The sequence below is a fragment of the Microcaecilia unicolor genome, chromosome 2, assembly GCF_901765095.1.
Source record: "Microcaecilia unicolor chromosome 2, aMicUni1.1, whole genome shotgun sequence".
Lineage (NCBI taxonomy): Eukaryota > Metazoa > Chordata > Amphibia > Gymnophiona > Siphonopidae > Microcaecilia > Microcaecilia unicolor.
In genome coordinates this window covers 326273542-326297397 of record NC_044032.1, presented here as the reverse complement: position 1 = coordinate 326297397, position 23856 = coordinate 326273542, and the positions used below count along the sequence as shown (strand labels likewise).

Genomic DNA, 23856 nt, shown 5'->3' with positions numbered 1-23856 from the left:
GTTTCCCACACTCTCTGACACCACCTCAGCCACTTTCTCTTTCAAAAGATGTGAACTTTGCACCTACCCAACATGCATTGTGTGCAGCTGTGAAACTTATACACTCCCCTCTTTTTCTCTTACATGTTTCTCCTATCATGCAATATTTTAAGTCTCACCACACCACCATGTCACCATTACTGACACAAGTAGAGCACAACTGTGTTGACATAGTCTTAGGGTCTGTGAAATGCAACCAACATACCTTTATTGCTGTCACCCCAGCGATTTCTATGTCATGTGGAGGGTCAATTGCTATGATGTACTAAAAAATCCACCCTTCTTATGTGTTCATGCTGATGTTAACCTACCCAAGTAGTCTGGGGGGGGGGGGGGGGGGGTGAGGGTCTCTGTATTGTGTCTGTGTTACCTTTAGTCTGTGTCAAAAAAAAAAAAAAAATATATATATATATATATATATATATATATATGTATATGTCTTGTTTAGCCAATATTACACACTCACAATCAGGGAAAATGTTCTTCTACCACAAACTGCTCTATTCACATTTCATGATTGAAGAGTGCATGGCATGTTGCTAAGTTGGTCGTTCCCCTTTCAACATCCACTATATGTTGGTACAGATGTGGACAGGGGATGACTACAGACAATGTGGCCCAGGGGAATTGATGCCAATGTGAAACATCCCACATCATCTAATGGATAATTACCTGAGGTTTGGTATGTTCACATGTAGCTTTATTCATTTGAGATGAGCTCATGAGAGGTTGTATATGTTTGCGAAGCGAATCTCACAGTAGTCAGTGCCAGGTGACAGCAGTGTCATGGAGCAGATGCACTCAAGAGAAGATTGTGATCCTTTAGGCCTTCCCCCCCCCCCCCCCCCCCCACTTAGATCTGCTCATTACCACTATCTCTGGCATACTTTGTTAGGATACAAAGGAACATGTGTTGTTTAATGTAAGATTCCTGATTTGCCACATCACACTGTGTACCGATTGCTCTGTATTGCATTCTACAGAATTCAGTGACTGGTGACTAGCTAGTACATGTACTTACATAGTAACATAGTAAATGATGGCAGATAAAGACCTGGATGGTCCATCCAGTATACCCGTTTGATTTGTCCTTGCTATTCTCAGTGCACAGAACATAGAACTCTGCCCAGCACTGTTCTTGTACTAATAGTTCTGAAGCTAACGTCGAAGCCCCTTAAAATTTACACTCCAGCCCACCAGTATTTATTCTGTTACAATCAGGGCATAGACCGTAGAAGTCTGCCCAGCACTGGTTTTGCTTCCCAATTACTGGCATTGCCACCCAATCTCTACTAATATTCTGTGGATCCATTCCTTCTAATCAGGATTCCTTTGTGTTTATCCATGCATGTTTGAATTCCACTACCATTTTCATATCCACCACCTCCTACGAGAGGGCATTCCATGTGTCTACCACCTTTTCCATGAAAAAAATACTTCCTGACATTACTCCTGAGTCTGCCCCCCTTCAACCTCAGTTCATTGTGTCTACAAGAATTCCTGCTCCATAATTGGATGCTACCTGTCTCTGTGGGGTAATGAGTGTCGCCTTCCCTCCTCTGTGTGTACTAATGGCTGTTTTGTGGAGGATTACCATGAATTGTGAGATGTTTTATCAGGGTGTATGTTGTAACATACACACCCCATATTTGCTTGCAACCTGACACCTATCTTGTCCTGTATATACCAGCTGTCATATCACAGGTCTCCTCCTATGTAAGGAAACATTTGTACAGCAGCCTAAGTTGGATCTAATACTGATTCTGGGTCATGTGATGAAACAGATAAAGGTGAAAAGAGTGATGTGCTTTTTGATTAATATGTAGGTTGGTGACCTATCTACTCCAATGGCAGCACTCTGTTAGGAAGCATGCTAAATGGGTGTTCAGTTCATGAGTGAATAGCTTGTTGGTGTTACCAAGTCTCTCTCCAGTCCAGAATACTGTTACGCATTCAGTAGGGAAAGTCAACTAGAGTGAGGAGGGAAACACATGAACATAGCTCTCTGCTGTGTTCCTCAAGCATGTGTATGCTTGCGCTCACTGCTATAGGAGTCTGTTCTGCTTTAGGTTCTTTCGGTTATATCTCTGTCAGACATACAGTGGGGGAAATAAGTATTTGATCCCTTGCTGATTTTGTAAGTTTGCCCACTGACAAAGACATGAGCAGCCCATAATTGAAGGGTAGGTTATTGGTAACAGTGAGAGATAGCACATCACAAATTAAATCCGGAAAATCACATTGTGGAAAGTATATGAATTTATTTGCATTCTGCAGAGGGAAATAAGTATTTGATCCCTCTGGCAAACAAGACCTAATACTTGGTGGCAAAACCCTTGTTGGCAAGCACAGCGGTCATACGTCTTGTGTAGTTGATGATGAGGTTTGCACACATGTCAGGAGGAATTTTGGTCCACTCCTCTTTGCAGATCATCTCTAAATCATTAAGAGTTCTGGGCTGTCGCTTGGCAACTCGCAGCTTCAGCTCCCTCCATACGTTTTCAATGGGATTAAGGTCTGGTGACTGGCTAGGCCACTCCATGACCCTAATGTGCTTCTTCCTGAGCCACTCCTTTGTTGCCTTGGCTGTATGTTTTGGGTCATTGTCGTGCTGGAAGACCCAGCCACGACCCATTTTTAAGGCCCTGGCGGAGGGAAGGAGGTTGTCACTCAGAATTGTACGGTACATGGCCCCATCCATTCTCCCATTGATGCGGTGAAGTAGTCCTGTGCCCTTAGCAGAGAAACACCCCCAAAACATAACATTTCCGCCTCCATGCTTGACAGTGGGGACGGTGTTCTTTGGGTCATAGGCAGCATTTCTCTTCCTCCAAACACGGCGAGTTGAGTTCATGCCAAAGAGCTCAATTTTTGTCTCATCTGACCACAGCACCTTCTCCCAATCACTCTCGGCATCATCCAGGTGTTCACTGGCAAACTTCAGACGGGCCGTCACATGTGCCTTCCGGAGCAGGGGGACCTTGCGGGCACTGCAGGATTGCAATCCGTTATGTCGTAATGTGTTACCAATGGTTTTCGTGGTGACAGTGGTCCCAGCTGCCTTGAGATCATTGACAAGTTCCCCCCTTGTAGTTGTAGGCTGATTTCTAACCTTCCTCATGATCAAGGATACCCCACGAGGTGAGATTTTGCGTGGAGCCCCAGATCTTTGTCGATTGACAGTCATTTTGTACTTCTTCCATTTTCTTACTATGGCACCAACAGTTGTCTCCTTCTTGCCCAGCGTCTTACTGATGGTTTTGTAGCCCATTCCAGCCTTGTGCAGGTGTATGATCTTGTCCCTGACATCCTTAGACAGCTCCTTGCTCTTGGCCATTTTGTAGAGGTTAGAGTCTGACTGATTCACTGAGTCTGTGGACAGGTGTCTTTCATACAGGTGACCATTGCCGACAGCTGTCTGTCATGCAGGTAACGAGTTGATTTGGAGCATCTACCTGGTCTGTAGGGGCCAGATCTCTTACTGGTTGGTGGGGGATCAAATACTTATTTCCCTCTGCAGAATGCAAATAAATTCATATACTTTCCACAATGTGATTTTCCGGATTTAATTTGTGATGTGCTATCTCTCACTGTTACCAATAACCTACCCTTCAATTATGGGCTGCTCATGTCTTTGTCAGTGGGCAAACTTACAAAATCAGCAAGGGATCAAATACTTATTTCCCCCACTGTATACTATAGAGGCGGTCAAAAGTTATTACATAAACTTTATTCAAATAAGTAAATCATAAATCATACATCACTGCTTGAGTTGCAGACAACATCTTTGCCAGCGACTGAGAGGTTTGGGTTGCTGCCAGGCAGACAGTCTCAACGGGCACAATGGGCCTTGGTAGCACGTCTGCTCCCGATATGAAACCTCTATCTGTTTGCCCTTAACTCTCATGTTTTATGCTGACCAATAAACATGATCTCATCATTTAATTGAATAAGGCTGATGTGTATTTAAGGATATGACAGTTTCTTAATGCATCCCCAGGAACTGGCCAGGTTTCCATAGATTCATGTGAAACATCACCCTTAGCCCTAAGCATGTTGTCATTCCATTTAGTACAAATTACTGCATCATTTAATATGATAATGCTATCGATTCCTGTCCTGGGAGTCCATTATATACTTTCAAGAGAGCATTAACTATGCTAACAATCATTATGTACTTTCAAGAAACCCTAAATATGATAGGCAGAACTCATTATGTACTTTCAAGGAAACATTAAATATGATAACAATACTTAGGCAGAACTCAATGCCAAGTACAAACTTTTCCATTACAGAGTCTCAACATGATGTTCACATTCTCTCCAACTTACTTCTAATATCTGTTTCTAGCAGACTCTAACATATCTCACACCAATTACCGATTGCAGCCAGTTCTATGATTCCACTGGCTGAGGGATTGTGTCAGAAACATGACTGGTCCATTCTGTAAAACCTGTAAATCTGTGCCAATACTCATGTGCACATTGTGTATAGATACTGAAAAGTGTCCCTTAACATTACTTTCTTTTTTCTTACAAATACCGATCATGTTCCGCTCCCCCCCCCCCCCCCCAAGTCTTTAGCAGTTTCTGAAATACAGCGTAATTAGGTTGAGGTCTGATTTCTATAGGTAGACCGTTCCAGTTACTAGTTGCCTGATATGCAAATAAATTAGATAAAAATTTCTTATACACTATCCTTGTTGGATCTGGATTTAAAAAGGAGGAAGGAAAACCAAATGACAGCCAGCATAGTTAAAAAGCGAGGTGAAGGAAGCTGTTGCAGCTAAAAGAAAATCCTTCAGAAAATGGAAGAAGGATCCAACTGAAAATAATAAGAAACAGCATAAGGAATGGCAAGTCAAATGCAAAGTGCTGATAAGGAAGGCAAAGAGGGACATTGAAAAAAAGATTGCATTGGAGGCAAGAAAACATAGTAAAAAAATTTTTTAGGTGTATTAAAAGCAAGAAGCCGGCAAAAGAATCAGTTGGACAACTAGATGACCAAGGGGTAAAAGAGGCACTCAGAGAAGACAAAGCCATAGCGGAGAGATTAAATGAATTCTTCGCTTCAGTCTTCACCGAGGAAGATTTGGGACAGATACCAGTGCCAGAAATGGTATTCAATGCTGACGAGTCAGAGAAACTGAATGAAATCTCTATAAACCTGGAGGATGTAATGGCGCAGTTTGACAAATTGAAGAATAGCAGATCTCCTCGCCCGGATGGTATTTATCCCCGAGTACTGATAGAATTGAAAAATGAACTTGCGGAACTGTTGTTAATAACATGTAATTTATCTTTAAAATCAAGCATGGTACTGGAATATTGGAGGGTTGCAAATGTAACGCCAATTTTTAAAAAAAGGTTCCAGAGGAGATCCAGGAAATTATAGACCGGTGAGCCTTATGTCGGTGCCGGGCAAAATGGAAAAGACTATTATAAAGAACAAAATTACAAAGTATATTCAAAAGCATGGTTTAATGAGACAAAGCCAACATGTATTTAGTGAAGAGCAATTTTGCCTCGCCAATCTATTACATTTCTTTGAAGGGGTGACCAAACATGTGGATAAAGGTGAGCCGGTTGATATTGTGTATCTGGATTTTCAGAAGGCGTATGACAAAGTACCTCATGAAAACCTCCACAGGAAATTGGAGAGTCATGGGATAGGAGGTAGTGTCCTATTGTGGATTAAAAACTGGTTAAAAGATAGAAAACAGAAAGTGGGGTTAAATGGTCAGTATTCTCAATGGAGAAGGGTAGATAGTGGGGTTCTCCAGGGGTCTGTGCTGGGACCGCTGCTTTTTAACATATTTATAAATGATCTAGAGATGGGCGTAACTAGTGAGGTAATTAAATTTGCTGATGACACAAAGTTATTCAAAGTCGTTAAATCACGAGAGGTTTGTGAAAAATTACAAGCGGACCTTACGAGACTGGGAGACTGGGCATCTAAATGGCAGATGATGATTAATGTGAGCAAGTGCAAAGTGATGCATGTGGGAAAGAGGAACCTGAATTGTAGCTACATAATGCAAGGTTCCACGTTAGGAGTCACCAACCAGGAAAGGGATATGGGTGTCATCGTTGATGAAATGTTGAAACCCTCTGCTCTGTGTGCCGCGGTGGCTAAGAAAGCAAATAGAATGATAGGTATTATTTTATTTTTATTTGTTACATTTGTATCCCACATTTTCCCACCTTTTTGCAGGCTCAATGTGGCTTACATAGTACTGTAAACGGTGTTAGCCGATTCTGGAATGAACAAGATGATATTGAGGTACATGTATGGTAAAGACCATTGGGGGGGAATAGAGAGGGAGAGGAAGGATTAAGATATGTCCAGTTACGGTCTTTGGTTACGTTATGTCGCTGGTATCCCTTGCTAGTCAGGATTTCAGGACATCCAAAATGGAGTATGCATGAAAGAGATCTGCATATAATAGAGGCAGTGTATGCAAATCAAGATCATGCATATTCACTGTGGATATCCTGAAAATCTGACTATTATTAGGAAAGGAATGGAAAGCACAAAGGCATTATAGTGTCCTCATTTTTATCGCTCCATGGTGCGACCACACCTCGAATATTGTGTTCAATTCTGGTCACCGCATCTCAAAAAAGACAGTGGAATTAGAACTACTACTACTACTTATCATTTCTATAGTGCTACTAGACGTACGCAGCACTGTACTCTTGAACATGAAGAGACAGTCCCTGCTCGGCAAAGTTTACAATCTAATTAAGACAGACAAACAGGACAAACAAGTGATAAGGGAATATTAAAGTGAGGATGATAAAATAAGGGTTCTGAACAAATGAATAAGGGTTAGGAGTTAAAAGCAGCATCAAAAAGGTGGGCTTTTAGCTTAGATTTGAAGACGGCCAGAGATGGAGCTTGACGTACCGGCAAAGGAAGTCTATTCCAGGCATATGGTGCAGCAAGATAAAAGGAACGGACTCTGGAGTTAGCGGTGGAGGAGAAGGGTGTAGATAAGAGAGATTTACCCAGTGAACGGAGTTCCTGGGGAGGAATATAGGGAGAGATGAGAGTGGAGAGGTACTGAGGAGCTGCAGAGTGAATGCACTTATAGGTCAATAAGAGGAGTTTGAAATGTATTAAGAAACAGATAGGAAGCCAGTGAAGTGACTTGAGGAGAGGGCTAATATGAGCATAACGACACTGGCGGAATATTAATCGTGCAGCAGAATTTTGAACAAATTGAAGAGGAGAGAGATGGCTAAGTGGGTGACCTGTGAGAAGCAAGTTGCACTAGTCTAAGCAAGAGGTGATAAAAGTGTGGCTGAGGGTTCTGGTAGTGTGCTCAGAAAGGAAAGGGTGAATTTTGCTGATATTATAGAGAAAGAAATGACAGGTTTTAGCAGTCTGCTGAATATGTGCAGAGAAGGAGAGGGAGGAGTCGAAGATGACCCCAAGGTTACGAGCTGATGAGACAGGAAGGATGAGAGTGTTATCCACAGAAATAGAGAATAGGGGAAGAGGAGAGGTTGGTTTAGGGGGAAAGATAAGAAGCTCAGTCTTGGTCATGTTTAGTTTCAGATGATGCTGAGACATCCAGGCAGCAATGTCAGACAGGCAGGCTGATACTTTGGCCTGGATTTCGGCTGAGATTTCTAGTGTAGAGAGGTAGATCTAGGAGTCATCAGCGTAAAGATGATATTGTAAACCATGGGATGAGATCAGAGTACCAAGGGAAGGCCGACAGTCGCTCAAAAGCGCATGGTTCGGGAAAAGGTATCTTGCAAAGATACCTCACAAACAGGGAAGATAGGGTTTCTGGATAGTGAGGTTGCACAACAGACCGTGGTAGACCAGGTGCCGTTAAATACAACTAAAGATCAGACAAAAGATGTCAAATCAATAGTGTCAGGTACTAAGCATCATGCAAATAAGAACAACAAACATACTCTGAAATGTCTATATGCAAATGCTAGGAGTCTAAGAAATAAGATGGGAGAGTTGGAATATATTGCACTAAACAAAAAATTGGATATAATGGGCATTACTGAGACCTGGTGGAAGGAGGATAACCAGTGGGACACTGTCATACCGGGGTACAAAGTATATCGTAGTGATAGGGTGGAACGGACTGGTGGAGGGGTTGCATTGTATATTAACGAGAGCCTTGACTCAGATAGATTACAAATTCAGCAGGGCACAAATCACACCTTTGAATCATTGTGGGTTGAAATTCCATGTATAAAAGGGAAAAAAAACGGTGATAGGAGTGTACTACCGTTCGCCTCGCCAGGATGAGCAGGTAGACGCAGAAATGATAAAAGAAATCAGAGACGCGAACAAAATGGGCAATGTGATAATAATGGGTGACTTCAATTATCCAAATATAGACTGGGTAAATGTAACATCGGGACACGCTACAGAGATACAATTCCTTGATAAAATCAAGGACAGCTTTATGGAGCAACTGGTGCAGGAGCCGACGAGAGAAGGAAAAATTCTAGACTTGGTCCTTAGTGGAGCGCATGATCTGGTGAGGGATGTTATGGTACTGGGGCCGCTTGATAACAGTGACCATAATATGATCAGTTTTGATATCGACCTTGAAGTAACTGTACACAGAAAGTCAAATACGTTAGCGTTTAACTTTAAAAAAGGAGACTATGATAAAATGAGAAGAACGGTAAAAAAAAAACTTAGGGGGGCAACTGAGAGAGTAAAAACTGTACAACAGGCGTGGACACTGTTCAAAAATACCATCCTGGAGGCCCAGGCCATACATATTCCGCGAATTAGAAAAGAAAGACGGAAGTCCAAAAGACAGCCGGCCTGGTTGAAAAGTGAGGTGAAGGAAGCTATTAGGGCTAAAAGAAACGCCTTCAGAAAATGGAAGAAGGAACCGTCTGAAAATAACAAGAAGCAGCATAAGGAGTGTCAAAGCAAATGCAAGGCACAGATAAAGAAGGCCAAGAGGGATTACAAAAAAAAAGATAGCATTAGAGGCAAAAAAACATAGTAAAACATTTTTTCGGTATATTACTACTACTACTACTATTTAGCATTTCTATAGCGCTACAAGGCATACGCAGAGCTGCACAAACATGGGCCACTGGATGACCGAGGGGTAAAAGGGGCGATCAAGGAAGACAAAGACGTAGCGGAGAGACTGAATGAATTCTTTGCTTCGGTCTTCACCGAGGAAGATTTGGGTGGGATACCGGTGTCGGAAATAGTATTTCAAGCGGACGAGTCAGAGAAACTTACTAACTTCACGGTAAACCTGGAGGACGTAATGGGGCAGTTCGGCAAACTGAAGAATAGCAAATCTCCTGGACCAGATGGTATTCATCCTAGAGTACTGATAGAACTGAAAAATGAGCTTGCGGAGCTACTGTTAGTGATATGCAACTTATCCTTAAAATCGAGCGTGGTACCGGAAGATTGGAGGGTGGCCAATGTAACGCCCATTTTTAAAAAAGGCTCCAGGGGAGATCCGGGAAATTATAGACCGGTGAGTCTGACGTCGGTGCCGGGGAAAATGGTAGAGGCTATTATTAAAAACAAAATTACAGAGCACATCTGAGGACATGGATTACTGAGACCGAGTCAGCACGGCTTTTGTGTGGGGAAATCTTGCCTGACCAATTTACTTCAATTCTTTGAAGGAGTAAACAAACATGTGGACAAAGGGGAGCCGGTTGATATTGTGTATCTGGATTTTCAAAAGGCGTTTGACAAGGTACCTCATGAAAGGCTACAGAGGAAACTGGAGGGTCATGGGATAGGAGGAAATGTCCTATTGTGGATTAAAAACTGGTTGAAGGATAGGAAACAGAGAGTGGGGTTAAATGGGCAGTATTCACAATGGAGAAGGGTAGTTAGTGGGGTTCCTCAGGGGTCTGTGCTAGGACCGCTGCTTTTTAATATATTTATAAATGATTTAGAGATGGGAGTAACTAGCGAGGTAATTAAATTTGCTGATGACACAAAGTTATTCAAAGTCGTTAACTCACGACAGGATTGTGAAAAATTACAAGAGGACCTTACGAGACTGGGCGGCTAAATGGCAGATGACGTTTAATGTGAGCAAGTGCAAGGTGATGCATGTGGGAAAAAAGAACCAGAATTATAGCTATGTCATGCAAGGTTCCACGTTAGGAGTTACGGACCAAGAAAGGGATCTTGGTGTCGTCGTCGATAACACACTGAAACCTTCTGCTCAGTGTGCTGCTGTGGCTAGGAAAGCGAATAGAATGTTGGGTATTATTAAGAAAGGTATGGAAAACAGGTGTGAGGATGTTATAATGCCGTTGTATCGCTCCATGGTGCGACCGCACCTTGAGTATTGTGTTCAATTCTGGTCGCCGCATCTCAAGAAAGATATAGTACAATTGGAAAAGGTGCAGCGAAGGGCGACTAAAATGATAGCGGGGATGGGACGACTTCCCTATGAAGAAAGACTAAGGAGGCTAGGGCTATTCAGCTTGGAGAAGAGACGGCTGAGGGGAGACATGATAGAGGTATATAAAATAATGAGTGGAGTGGAACAGGTGGATGTGAAGCATCTGTTCACGCTTTCCAAAAATACTAGGACTAGGGGGCATGCGATGAAACTACAGTGTAGTAAATTTAAAACAAATCGGAGAAAATTTTTCTTCACGCAACGTGTAATTAAACTCTGGAATTCATTGCCGGAAAATGTGGTGAAGGCGGTTAGCTTAGCAGAGTTTAAAAAGGGGTTGGACGGTTTCCTAAAGGACAAGTCCATAAACCGCTACTAAACGGACTTGGAAAAATCCAAAATCCCAGGAATAACATGTATAGAATGTTTGTACGTTTGGGAAGCTTGCCAGGTGCCCTTGGCCTGGATTGGCCGCTGTCGTGGACAAGATGCTGGGCTCGATGGACCCTTGGTCTTTTCCCAGTATGGCATTACTTATGTACTTATGTACTTATGTACTTAAGTATAGATGGAGAAAAGAAGAGGTCCCAGGACAGATCCCTGAGGTACACTAACTGACAGTGGGATAGAAGTAGAGGAGGATCCACTAGAGTATACAATAAAGGTACGCTGGGAGAGATAAGAAGAAAATCAGGAAAGAACAGAGCCCTGAAATCCAAGTGAGTACAGCATATCAAGGAGTAGGCTGTGATCAACAGTGTCAAAAGCAGCAGATAGATCGAGAAGGATGAGGATAGAATAGAGACCTTTGTTTCTGGCCAGGAACAGATCATTGCAGACTTTAGCAAGTGCTGTTTCAGTTGAATGAAGGGGGCGAAAGCCAGATTGAAGTGGCTCACGAATAGCTTGAGATGAAAGAAAGTCAAGGCAATGGCGGTGAACACGTTCAAGTATCTTGGATAGGAAAGGGAGGAGGGAGAATGGGCGATAGTTGGAAGGACAGGTAGGGTCCAATGAAAGTTTTGTAAGGAGTGGTGTGACTACGGCATGTTTGAAGACATCAAGAACAGTTGCAGTGGAAAGTGAAAGATTGAGGATATGACAGATAAAAGGGATGACAGTAGGAGAGATAGTGTTAAGTAGATGGGTTGGAATAGGATCAGAGGAACAGGTAGTTAGTTTTGAGGAGGAAAGAAGATGTGTAGTTTCCTCTTCAGTGATTTCAGAAAAGGAGGCATGGGTTGGAGGGTTGAGAGAATGGACTAAGGGAAGGAGAGGTGGAGGTGACCTGGTTGAGAATTCAAGTTTAATCTTGTGAACCTTATCATGAAATTACTCAGCCAGAGTCTGGGGGGAAAGTGAAGGGGGAGTTGGAGGTGAAGGCACTTTGAGGAGAGAGTTCAGTGTGGCAAAGAGACGTCGAGGGTTTGAGCCAAGAGAATTTGTCAACTGGATGTAATAGTCCTGTTTGGCATGTAAAAGAGCAGACTGGAAGGAGGTCAGCAATAATTTGAAATGTATGAAGTCAGCATGGGCACGGGATTTCAACCAAAGACGTTCGGCAGATCGGGCACAGGAACATAGGTAGCGGATTCTAGAGGTCAGCCAAGGCTGGGATTTGGTACGTTTTACAGAACGGGGAATGGGAGGAGCGAGAGTATCCAGAGCAGAGGAGAGAATAGTATTATAAGAAAAGACAGCCTCATTGACAGACTTGGATAACATAGTGGTAGAGAAGATATTTGAAACACTGGATGGAGGACAGAGTAGAAGGGTCAATAGCCTAAAGATTCCTAAATGTATTTGTTAAGATTGGACAGGACTGGGGAGGAGGGTGTTTAAATGTGAAAGTTATCAGATGATGGTCAGAGAGGGGAAGAGTTGAGGCACAGAAACTGGAGAGTGAGCAGTTTGAGAAGAGGATAAGATCAAGACAGTGGCCATTCTGGTGAGTGGGGGCAGTGGAGCACAGTTGAAGATTGAAAGAGGATGTTAAAGCAAGAACCTGAGAAGCATAAGAGTCAGAGGGATCATTAGCATGAATGTTAAAATCCCCAAGAATGAGGGAAGGAGATGAAGGTTCAAGAAAGAAGGAAAGTCAGGCATCAAAGTCAGTAAGAAAGGGACTTTTCAGGGGGTCGATAAATGACTGCTACTCAGAGAGGCAGAGGAGCAAATAGACAGATGGAGTGGACTTCAAAGGAAGAAAAACAGTGAGACTGAGGTGGAAGAAGATGTTGAAATCTACAAGAGGGTGAAAGTAGTAGCCCGACACCATCTCCGCGGCCAACCGAGCGAGGAGTATGGGAGAAAAGATAACCTCCTTGGCATAGGGCTGCGACTGAAGCAGAATCTTCAGGGTAAAGCCAAGTTGATTCAGCAACCTATGCAAATATTCTACTTCCCCATACCTTAATTATCACTTAATTGAGGTCGCTGGATGAGCTAACTCTCCAGCAGCCAAGGAACAGAAAATAACTGCCTTTTAGAACAAAGGAGTTTTGGGCTGTTTAGTTTCTACCTCTAGAAAAGGTTTCAGTTTAAAACTATGGGGAAAATGCCAATTTCTAGAGAAAAGTTCAGTTTAAAACTATGGGAAAAGGGTTTATACACTATCCTGCTTGTAATCGAAAGAGAAACACGCCTATATTGCGACCCAAATCGGGAGATGGGCGTCTTTCTACCGTTGGCGCCCAAATCGGTATAACCGAAAGCCGATTTTGGGCGTTTCCAACTGCAATCCGTCGCGGAAACGGGTAAAGTTGACGGGGGCGTGTCGGAGGCGTGGTGAAGGCGGGACTGGGGCGTGGTTATCGGCCGAGGAAAGATGGGCGTCTTTAGCTGATAATCGAAAAAAAAAAAGGCGTTTTTACCACGATTTTGGGTCACTTTTTTTGGACCCTTTTTTTCACGAACAAGTCCCAAAAAAGTGCCCCAACTGCCCAGATGACCACCGGAGGAAATCGGGGATGACCTCCCCAGATTCCCCCAGTGGTCTCTAACCTCCTCCCACCAAAAAAACCCCACTTTAATAACTTTTTTTCCAGCCTCTATGCCAGCCTCAAATGCTGTACCCACCTCTATGACAGCAGAATGTGTTCTATCCTGTGACAGCCTTTCCCTGGTTCTCATGTGGCTCTCAGGTGAGTGTGACACCTTTTCTGTTATGCGCACTGCAGAGTCACATCAGCAATGCATTGTGGTGGGTGTAGGGTATTGGGCTCCGTGATTCCACTAGCTTGTGGCAAATGCTCATGATGTTGGTAGTTGGTAGTCTCTACTCCCATGGTGCTTTTCCCCCTGCTTACTGGGTCAGAGTGTGCCCTGTTTTGTTTCCGGTAGTCCATGAGGTAGTGGCCATTTTTGTAAGCCAGTTTTAGATTACTTTCATGTGTTAGCCACGTTACAGAACTTAGTTCTTACCTTGAATGTGGCTGAAAGAGGGCATTGTACACCATTCTGCCAGCTCTGACCTACTGCTCATCTCAGTACCAGGGAGACTCTTTGCCAGTGGGGCACAACCTCTGATCTGCAGTTAACTGTGAGTAAGCGTGCTTATTCCAATAAAGGACGTTTTCGGAGAGATTAGTCTTCAGGTGTCAACTGGTGTGCCAAGGTTATATAGCAGCAACAAGTCCTAGAAGCCTGCGTGTATGCAGGTCCTTGGAGCACTTTTAGTGGGTACTGCAGTGCACTTCAGCCAGGTGGACCCAGGCCCATCCCCCCCTACCTGTAACACTTGTGCTGGTAAATGGGAGGTCTCCAAAACCCACTGTACCCACATGTAGGTGCCCCCTTCACCCCTAAGAGCTATGGTAGTGTTGTACATTTGTGGGTAGTGGGTTTTGGGGGGGAGGGGTTGGGTGCTCAGCACCCGTGGTAAGGGAGCTATGCATGTGGGAGCGTTGTCTGAAGTCCACCGCACTGACCTCTAGGGTGCCCAGTTGGTGTCCTGGTATGTCAGGGGGGCGAATGTACTACGAATCATGGCCCCTCCCATGACCAAATGGCTCGGATTAGGACGTTTTTGAGCTGGGCGTTTGTAGTTTCCATTATCGCTAAAAAAAACAAACGCCCAGCTGAAAAACGTCCATTTTTTTGAAAATATGGTCTGTCCCGCCTCTTCACGTACCCGTTTTCGGACATAGACGCCGATGGAGATAGGCGTTCGCGTTCGATTATGCCCCTTCACGGCAACTAGTTAATGATGCTTGCTTTTCTCTCTCTCTCTCTCGCTCTCTCTCTCTCTCTTTATTCCCTCCTTAATACTAAACTAGGTCCTGCTTGCTTTTCCCTCTCTCTCTCTTTTATTCGCCCTTAATACTAAATTAGATCCTGCAGTGGCTGTTAGATTCTATCTGTTAATGCTGTGGTACAAAGCTTTTAAAACTAAGTGGAAAAGACCATGGACATTAGTTGTTAAAAATTGCTTTTTATATTTTTACTAGTAAAAAAGGCCCGTTACGTAACGCAATGAAACGGGCGCTAGCAATGTAATGATTTCCTGCCATTAATGTTTCCACAGTTGTATTCTGAATATAATTGTTGTTTACATGTGTAAGATTTCTTTATATACAATATTTTTTGTGTAAACTGTGTTACAATGTGATAAAAGTTTTCCTTGTTCAGGCCCTTCAATCAGTTTAACAATCACATCAGAAGAGCTCCTTACTCATGCGAATGCAACATACAGTTGCCCATGTGAGAGACTGAGAGTGACAATGTGTTTTGCAGACAGTGTAAGAGAGAGATACACAGAGTGATTGAGTGTGTGTGTGTGTGTGTGTGATGTGTGTGAGTGACAAAGTGATTAAATGTTTGTCTTCCCTTCCGTTCTTTGCACTTGCCTCCACTGATGTTTGTACCTCCCTGTATATGATTGTTTGTTAGAGATTCAATCCACTCCACTTCCCTCCTCCAAGTTCCGTTCTGTGTGATTAGTGAGGGCGGGGACAGTGAGAGCCAATGAAACGCTGAACTACAGACTTACGAACCCTACACTGCCACAGTGCCACAGAGTCAGCTTCAGAATGTTGGAGATGCTTTTTATTATATAGGATTTTTGCCTAACACTAACCTACAATTCCTCCTTTAAACCCCAATCTTTAAGTTCCCAAAGCACAAAGCAAAGTAGCGTTCACTTACCAGAGAAATGTCCTCTTCTCTCAGAACTTCTCAGAAACACAACTGCAAGAAGATCTACACAGACACTATCCAGCTTATTTTAGAAACAATGGTATTATCCCATGTTGATTATTGCAATACCATATATGCGGGATGCAAAGATCAAATCTTAAGGAAACTTCAGATCGCTCAGAACACGACAGCCAGGCTTATCTTCAGAAAGACAAGATTTGAAAGCGCTAAACCATTTCGCAAAAAACTGCACTGACTACCAATCAAAGAACGCATAGCCTTCAAGATTTGTACTATGGTCCACAAAATAATCCACAGCCTAGCTCCGGCCTACATGATCAAACTAATCGACTTACCAACTAGAAACACCATCGAATCAGCAAGAACATACCTAAACCTTCACTTCCCAAGATGCAAGGGACTGAAATTTAAATCAACATATGTGTCCAGTTTTTCCTACATATGCACCCAGCTCTGGAATGCTCTACCAAAAAACATTAAAAACATGTACACCCATCTAAACTTCTGAAAAACCTTAAGACTCACCTCTTCAGAAAGGCAAACCCTGCAAAACCAACATAAACATTGAATAATGAAACACAATGATTAAACTAAGAAATGGACAACACTCAATCCATTTCTACACGATCTCTTTCTTGCAGACTGCATGGGATAATCCACACCAATTCTAATTAATTGTACTTCTACTCTGTATTTGTCCACCGGAGTCTGTACCCACCTGTCTGGAACTTTGTAAGCCACACTGAGCCTACTAATATGCTCGCTGGAGATGTTGCTGGACCTTGGCCCAGATATCCTGAATGTCAGTGAGAGTCCAGTGGAGCAGAGGCGAGGCTTGTGTCTGAGGGATTGGAAGTGGCAGATGAGGATGGCGTCCATACACTGTAAATAAATAGCGAGGTAGGAGAGGCAGTATGAAAACTGTTGTTATAGGTGAATTCTGCCCAGGGAAGCAATGCGGACCAGTCATCCTGTCGACTGTTAGTGTACATCCGTAGGAAGGCATTGAGAGTTTGATTGGTTCGTTCGAGGAGGCCATTGGTCTGTGGGTGATAGGCGGACGAGAAGTGAGTGGCAATCTTAAAGGTAGAGCACAGTGCTCTCCAGAACCTTGAAGTGAATTGAGCGCTCCGATCACTAATGATCCACAGAGGGAGACCATGTAAGCGGAAAATGTGTTGGATAAAGGCCATGGCAAGGGTGGCAGCAGAAGGAAGGGCCTTCATGGGGATAAAATGGGCCATCCGGGAAAATCGGTCCACCACTACCCAAATAACTGTGTGCCCTTGGGATTCAGGGAGCTCAGTAACAAAATCCATTGATATTTCCTGCCATGGGAGTTGCGGAACTGGTAAAGGCTGCAGGAGTCTCCACGGCTTGCCAGGAGGAAACTTGTTCCGGGCACAAGTGGGACAAGTAGAAACAAAATGTAAGATATTTTGAGCCATGCTAGGCCACCAATAATACTGATATATTAAATGAAAAGTCTTATGGAAACTGGGGTGACCAGCAAAAGTGGAGGATTGTCCCCATTTGAGGACCTTCTTAGTGGATTGAGGTGGCACGGAAGTTCTCGTAGATTTGGGCAAGACCAAGGTCATGGAGGCAATGCAGGCAGGATTGAGCATGGGGTTCTTCAGAATAGGATAGGGCATCAGCTTGCGTATTTTTCTTGGCCGGCCGGAACACCAGGCGGAAGTTAAAAAGGGCAAAAAATAATGACCAGCGTGCCTGCCGTGGGTTATACCTTTTGGCTTCCTGAAGGTATTGGAGATTCTTGTGATCTGTGATTACCGTGATGGGGTGCAGGACACCTTCCAGGAGGTAGCGCCATTCTTGAAAGGCCAATTTAAGGGCCAACAGTTCACGGTCTCCGATGGTATAATTATGTTCAGCTGGAGAAAATTTTTTAGAAAAGAAAAACCAGGGATGACGTTTTCCAGACTCTGAGGCTTGAGAAAGAAGAGCCCCTGCCCCAAGGGAAGAGGCATCAACCTCCATAACGAACGGTCTTTTGACATCAGGACTTCGAAGTACAGGGGCAGACAGAAAGGCTTGTTTAAGGGTGGTGAAGGCGTCTTGGGCTTCCGGTGTCCAGTTCTTCACATCTGCCCCCTTCCTGGTCAGTACGGTGAGAGGGGCAGTGATGATGGAATATCGATGGATGAACTGCCAGTAGTAGTTAGCAAAGCCCAAAAATCGTTGCAAGGCCCGGAGACCCTGGGGCACAGGCCAATCACGGATGGCTCGGAGTTTAGCAGGGTCCATTTGGAGGCCATTCGAGGAGACAATATATTCCAAGAATGGGATAGACCGTTGATGAAACGAGCACTTCTCCAGCTTGGCGAATAGGCGGTGGCTGCGGAGGCACTGAAGGACCATACGCACATGATGGACATGGTCCTTAACAGAAGTAGAGAAAACCAGGATGTCATCCAAGTAAACTATGACCGAGGAGTACAGAAGATCTTGAAAAATAAAATTGATGAATTCCTAAAACACCACAGGTGTATTGCAAAGGCCAAACGGCATAACTAAATACTCAAAATGTCCCTCATGGGTATTAAAAGAAGTCTTCCATTCGTCCTCATGGCAAATTCGGACTAGGTTGTATGCCCATCAGAGATCTAACTTGGTGAAGATAGATGCCCCTTGCAGACGATCAAAAAGTTCTGGAATGAGGGGAAGCGGATACCGATTTTTTATGGTTATTTCGTTCAGACCTCGGTAGTCAATGCAGGGTCAAAATGTGCCATCTTTCTTGGAAACAAAAAAGAACCCTGCCCCCGCCGGGGATGAAGAGGGTCTGATGAAGCCCTTACGGAGGTTTTCTTGAATATATTCCCGCATGGTATTAGATTCCTCCCGAGAAAAGGTGTAGAGCCGGCCCCGAGGGGGCATTTTGCCTGGGAGTAGTTCATTAGGGCAGTCAAAAGGGCGATGTGGATTAAGGGAGTCCGCCTCCTGCGCATTAAAGATGTCTTGGAAATCACGGTATTCCTTGGGGAGAGAAGCATCACACGGGCACAAGACACCTGGGGAGGCAGCAATAGTCCTTGGGGATGGCACCAGCGTGAGACATGTAGCGAAACACTGAGAACCCCAACTGCCAATATCACCAGAAGTCCAGTTGATACTTGGTGCTTGTTGTCGTAACCAGGGCAGGTCCAAAATAATGGGATGAATGGCCCGGGGAAGCACCAGAAATTGAATCTCCTCCTTATGTAAAATTCCAACTTGCATCTGCAAGGGCTGGGCAACGTGAGTGATGGAGTAGGGAAGAGTTAAACCTTGAATGGAGGTCACTTGAAGCATAGGTTTGCAAGGAATTGAAGGAGCTCCTAGTTGGTTCAGGAGACTAGCGTCAATAAAATTTCCTCCTGCTCCTGAATCAGTCAAAGCCTTGGTGCTAACACAAACTTCTTTCCAATGCAAAGAGATTGGAACAGAGACAAGGTTATCTGGAAGAGGCGAAAAACGACCCAGAGCCACCCCCTTCAGTGACCCTGCATCTAGGCATTTCCCGGTTTATTCGGACAATGTCTTAGGAAGTGGCCAGCCTGCCCATAGTAGAGGCAAAGTTGATTGTCCCGACGGTGAGCCCTCTCCTTCTCAGAGAGGTGATGCCGTCCAATAACCATTGGCTCTTCAGGTACTCCAGAAGTAGAGCTTGCTGCACCTTTGGAAGAAGAAGAGCGCGGCATCTGAGGAGATGGTCTCTAAGAGTGGCCCTAAGTAGAGTGTTCCAGTGACCTTTCTTGAAATCGTACGTTGATACGGACGCAGAGGTGATCAGAGCATCCAAAGCATTCGGAAGTTCCCGTCTGGCCAGTTCATCTTTGAACCGGTCGTTGAGTCCTTGCCAAAAAATGGCCTTAAGGGCCTCTTGGTTCCATCTTATCTCTGAAGCTAGGGTTCGAAAGCGAACGGCGTGGAGGGGCATAATCGAACAGCGCCGGCCATCTACATGGGCGGCCATCTATATGGCTGGCACCGCAAAGAGAGGTCCCAAACCGTATTATCGAAAAAGATGTCTGGCCATCTTTCGTTTCGATAATACGGTTGGGGCTGGCCAAATGTCAGAGATGGCCGGATTTGAGATGGCCGGCATTGGTTTTCGCCAATAATGGAAACCGAGGCTGGCCATCTCAAACATGGCCAAATCAAAGGCATTTGGTCATGGGAGGGGCTAGCATTTGTAGTGCACTGGTCCCCCTGACATGCCAGGACACCAACCGGGCACCCTAGGGGGCACTGCAGTGGACTTCAAAAATTGCTCCCAGATGCATACCTCCCTTACCTTGGGTGCTGAGCCCCCCAAATCCCCCCCAACACCCACTCCCCACAACTGTACACCACTACAATAGCCATTAGGGGTGAAGGGGGGCACCTACATTTGGGTACAGTGGGTTTGGGGGGGGGGGGGTTAGAGGGCTCAACAGGTAGGGAGGGGATGAACCTGGGTCCGCCTGGCTGAAGTTCACTGCACCCACTAAAACTGCTCCACGGACCTGCACACTGCTGCATGGAGCTGGGTATGACATTTGAGACTGGCATAGAGGCTGGGGGATAGTCGAGTTCGTCTATGCAGGTTTCGAGGGTGGTGTCTTCCTGTGGTAGGGTTTTTTGTAGTTTGATGATCTTCTCTTCAAAGTATGGCAGATAGCGCACTGCACTCCACACCTTCATGACTGTGCACCATCTCTATCCAACTAAAGTAGAGTTTTTACTACACCAGCTCTTTTAACATGGGTTACGTGTTAGCACAGGTCTGTGCAAACATCTAATATGTGGTAAAAACACACACTAATTGCTTGATGCAGTTTAGTAAATATGTCCCAATCTTAGCTTTTGTTTTTGCATTGATCACAGGTATGATGCAGTTTGATCAGAAATGTATTAGACTTTATTACATTTTCACTAAATCAAACCAAAAATTTGAATCAAGATGAATTTGGGAATTGAGCATTTCCTATTTTTTATATAAATATATGTACACATTTTTTGATTGATGTTTGATTGATGTTTGCCTATTTGCGGATGATACTAAGATTTGTAACACAGTGGACACCCCAGAGGGAGTGGAAAACATGAAAAAGGATCTGAAAAAGCTAGAAGAATGGTCTAAGGTTTGGCAATTAAAATTCAATGCAAAGTGATGCACTTAGGGAGTAGAAATCCAAGAGAGGCGTATGTGTTAGGCGGTGAGAGTCTGCTAGGTACGGATGGGGAGAGGAATCTTGGGGTGATAGTATCTGAGGATCTGAAGGCGATGAAACAGTGTGACAAGGCGGTGGCCGTAGCTAGAAAGTTACTAGGCTGTATAGAGAGAGGTGTGACCAGCAGAAGAAAAGAGGTGTTGATGCCCCTGTACAAGTCGTTGGTGAGGCCCCACCTGGAGTATTGTGTTCAGTTTTGGAGGCTGTTTCTTGCTAAGAATGTAAAAAGAATTGAAGCGGTGCAAAGAAAAGCTACGAGGATGGTATGGGATTTGCGTTACAAGACGTATGAGGAGAGACTTGGGGACCTGAACATGTATACCCTGGAGGAAAGGAGGAACAAGGGTGATATGATACAGACGTTCAAATATTTGAAAGGTATTAATCCGCAAACGAACCTTTTCCGGAGATGGGAAGGCGGTAGAACGAGAGGGCATGAAATGAGATTGAAGGGGGGCAGACTCAAGAAGAATGTCAGGAAGTATTTTTTCACGGAGAGGGTGGTGGATGCTTGGAATGCCCTCCCGCGGGAGGTGGTGGAGATGAAAACGGTAACGGAATTTAAACATGCGTGGGATAAACATAAAGGAATCCTGTGCAGAAGGAAGGGATCCTCAGGAGCTTAGCCTAGAGTGGGTGGCAGAGCTGGTGGTTGGGAGGCGGGGCTAGTGCTGGGCAGACTTATACGGTCTGTGCCAGGGCTGGTGGTTGGGAGGCGGGACTAGTGCTGGGCAGACTTATACGGTCTGTGCCGGGGCTGGTGGTTGGGCGGCGGGGATAGTGCTGGGCAGACTTATACGGTCTGTGCCAGAGCTGGTGGTGGGAGGCGGGACTGGTAGTTGGGAGGCGCGGATAGTGCTGGGCAGACTTATACAGTCTGTGCCAGAGCAGGTGGTGGGAGGTGGGGTTGGTGGTTGGGAGGCGGGGATCGGGCTGGCCAGACTTATACGGTATGTGCCCTGAAGAGAACAGTACAAATAAAAAAGTAGCACATATGAATTTATCTTCTTGGGCAGACTGGATGGACCGTGCAGGTCTTTTTCTGCCGTCATCTACTATGTTTACTATGTAATTGTTTTTAAATTATTTTTGTTATGAACTATAAAGTTAACCTTTTTAAATATTATTTCCTAATGTGCAGGTTCGCCGTGTTGTTAAAGAAGACGAAGCAATAGCAAAAGTAAAGGCTGAAGAGACCCAAGCAATTGCTGATGATGCCCAGCGGGATCTAGATGAGGCTCTCCCAGCTCTTGATGCTGCAAACAAAGCTCTTGACTCATTGGACAAGGCAGATATTTCTGAAATACGAGTTTTTACTAAGCCTCCAGATCTGGTCATGACTGTTATGGAAGCTATCTGTATTCTTTTAAATTCAAAGTGAGTTACATGGAATAATGAATATTGTTTGTCAAATTGAAAGATGACTGGAGGTTTGAATTTCAATCTCCTGATCATCTAACAGGTTTTTCTACATTGTAATACAGGAAAACCAAAACCCTACATTCATAACCATTTCTGCAGCAATGAAAAAAATTCCTTCTTTTCCCCAATATTGGTGATAAGTTAAAATTTATACCTGTTTCCTACTCTAAAATTTTTTTTAAAAAAATCAAAAATAACAAAACAGAAAAGACTTTGTCCAGTTAACTTTTCAAATGAACATAACATAAAAGTAAGAACATAAGAAAAACCATAATGGGTCTTATTATTTACTGTTAACAATATTGTTTCTTCAGGATTTGTATTTTGTATTTCTAATGATGGCCAGCTAAGATCTCAGGTACCTGGCAGATCCCTAACAGCAAATCTGTATCTCATAACTAATTTCTAGGGATGATCGATGGCTCTCCAAAGTCTAACTGGTGAATAATTTTTTATGGGCATTTCCTAAGGAAACTTGTCCAAACCTCTTTTGAATCCTGCTATCTTATATTTATTATTATTTATTTGTAATACTTATACCCCGTGCTTTCCCACTCATAGCAGGTTCAATGCGGCTTACATAGTATAACAGGCTTACAAAGTAATAAAGAATGGATAACAACTCTAATATAGTGTATAAAGAGGTGGCTAATTAAACGTGGGTAAGTAATATAGGTAAAGGGAGGAGGGTAGTAAAGGTAGGGGAATGGGGGGAATCCTGCTATCTTATTTGTCTTAATCACATCCTCCTGCATCAGATTCTACAACTTAAGGATGTGCTGCATGAAAATACAAAACAAAACATTTTCCATGATGTTTTCAATCTAATTGATTTCTGTGGTTTTTTTAGAAGTCTCATTCATGATTTGCACATATAAATACTAGTATTTACACATGTATATTGAATACATTTGTTAAACCTGATTTTATAAGATTGATATCAACATATGCAAATCCACACTGGCTGATATTCAGCCTACGGGAGGCAGGCTGACTAAGCCTTGCAATCAGCGCCGAGCCTCGATATTCAGTGTTGAGCCGTTTCCAGTGACCGACAGTGAATATCCAGGGTTTTTGGCCGGTTTAAACTTAACTGGTCAAGTTAATATTCAGCGCTGGCCAGTTAAGTTTTTAGTGGCCAAAGATAGGACTGCTATTTAGGTGGTCCTGTTTGATTGTTAAACTTAGCTGGCGATGCGCTGAATATTTGTGGTTAGTCAATTATATAACACAATATAGCTGGTCAGCCGCTAAGCGCTAATATTAAGTGGAGATAACCGGCTACCTCACGCTGAATATTAGCGCTTAGCTGGTTAAGTATTATTTAACCGTCCAGGAGTCATTCCTGGCCGGTTAAATAGTGCTGAATATTGGCCAGATAGTGCATATAGATTTCAAAGGAGTGGTGTGGCTTAGTTGTGATAACAAAGCAAATCATAGAGAAATAACACAAAGTGAGTGTATAAGACCACAGATGGAACAACAAGGCGGACTCAGGAAACCAAGGGTGCAGATGTTTTATTCATAACCCGACAATGGCTACTGCCTACATCAGAGGTCAGTGACAGTTAAAACATTGATTGGAAAATCCTTCTTATCAATGACACATATAGGAAAATACACAAGGAATTCTCT

General features: G+C 43.9%; 1 protein-coding gene across 1 annotated transcript in view; it reads left to right on the top strand.

The window, feature by feature from the left end:
* DNAH6 (dynein axonemal heavy chain 6) overlaps positions 1-23856 on the top strand; it is a 2906060-nt gene that overhangs the window by 1735773 nt on the left and 1146431 nt on the right. Inside the window, exon 53 of the mRNA XM_030192089.1 lies at positions 21941-22176. Coding sequence (XP_030047949.1) covers positions 21941-22176 — 236 coding nt within the window. The remainder of the gene's footprint in view (positions 1-21940; positions 22177-23856) is intronic.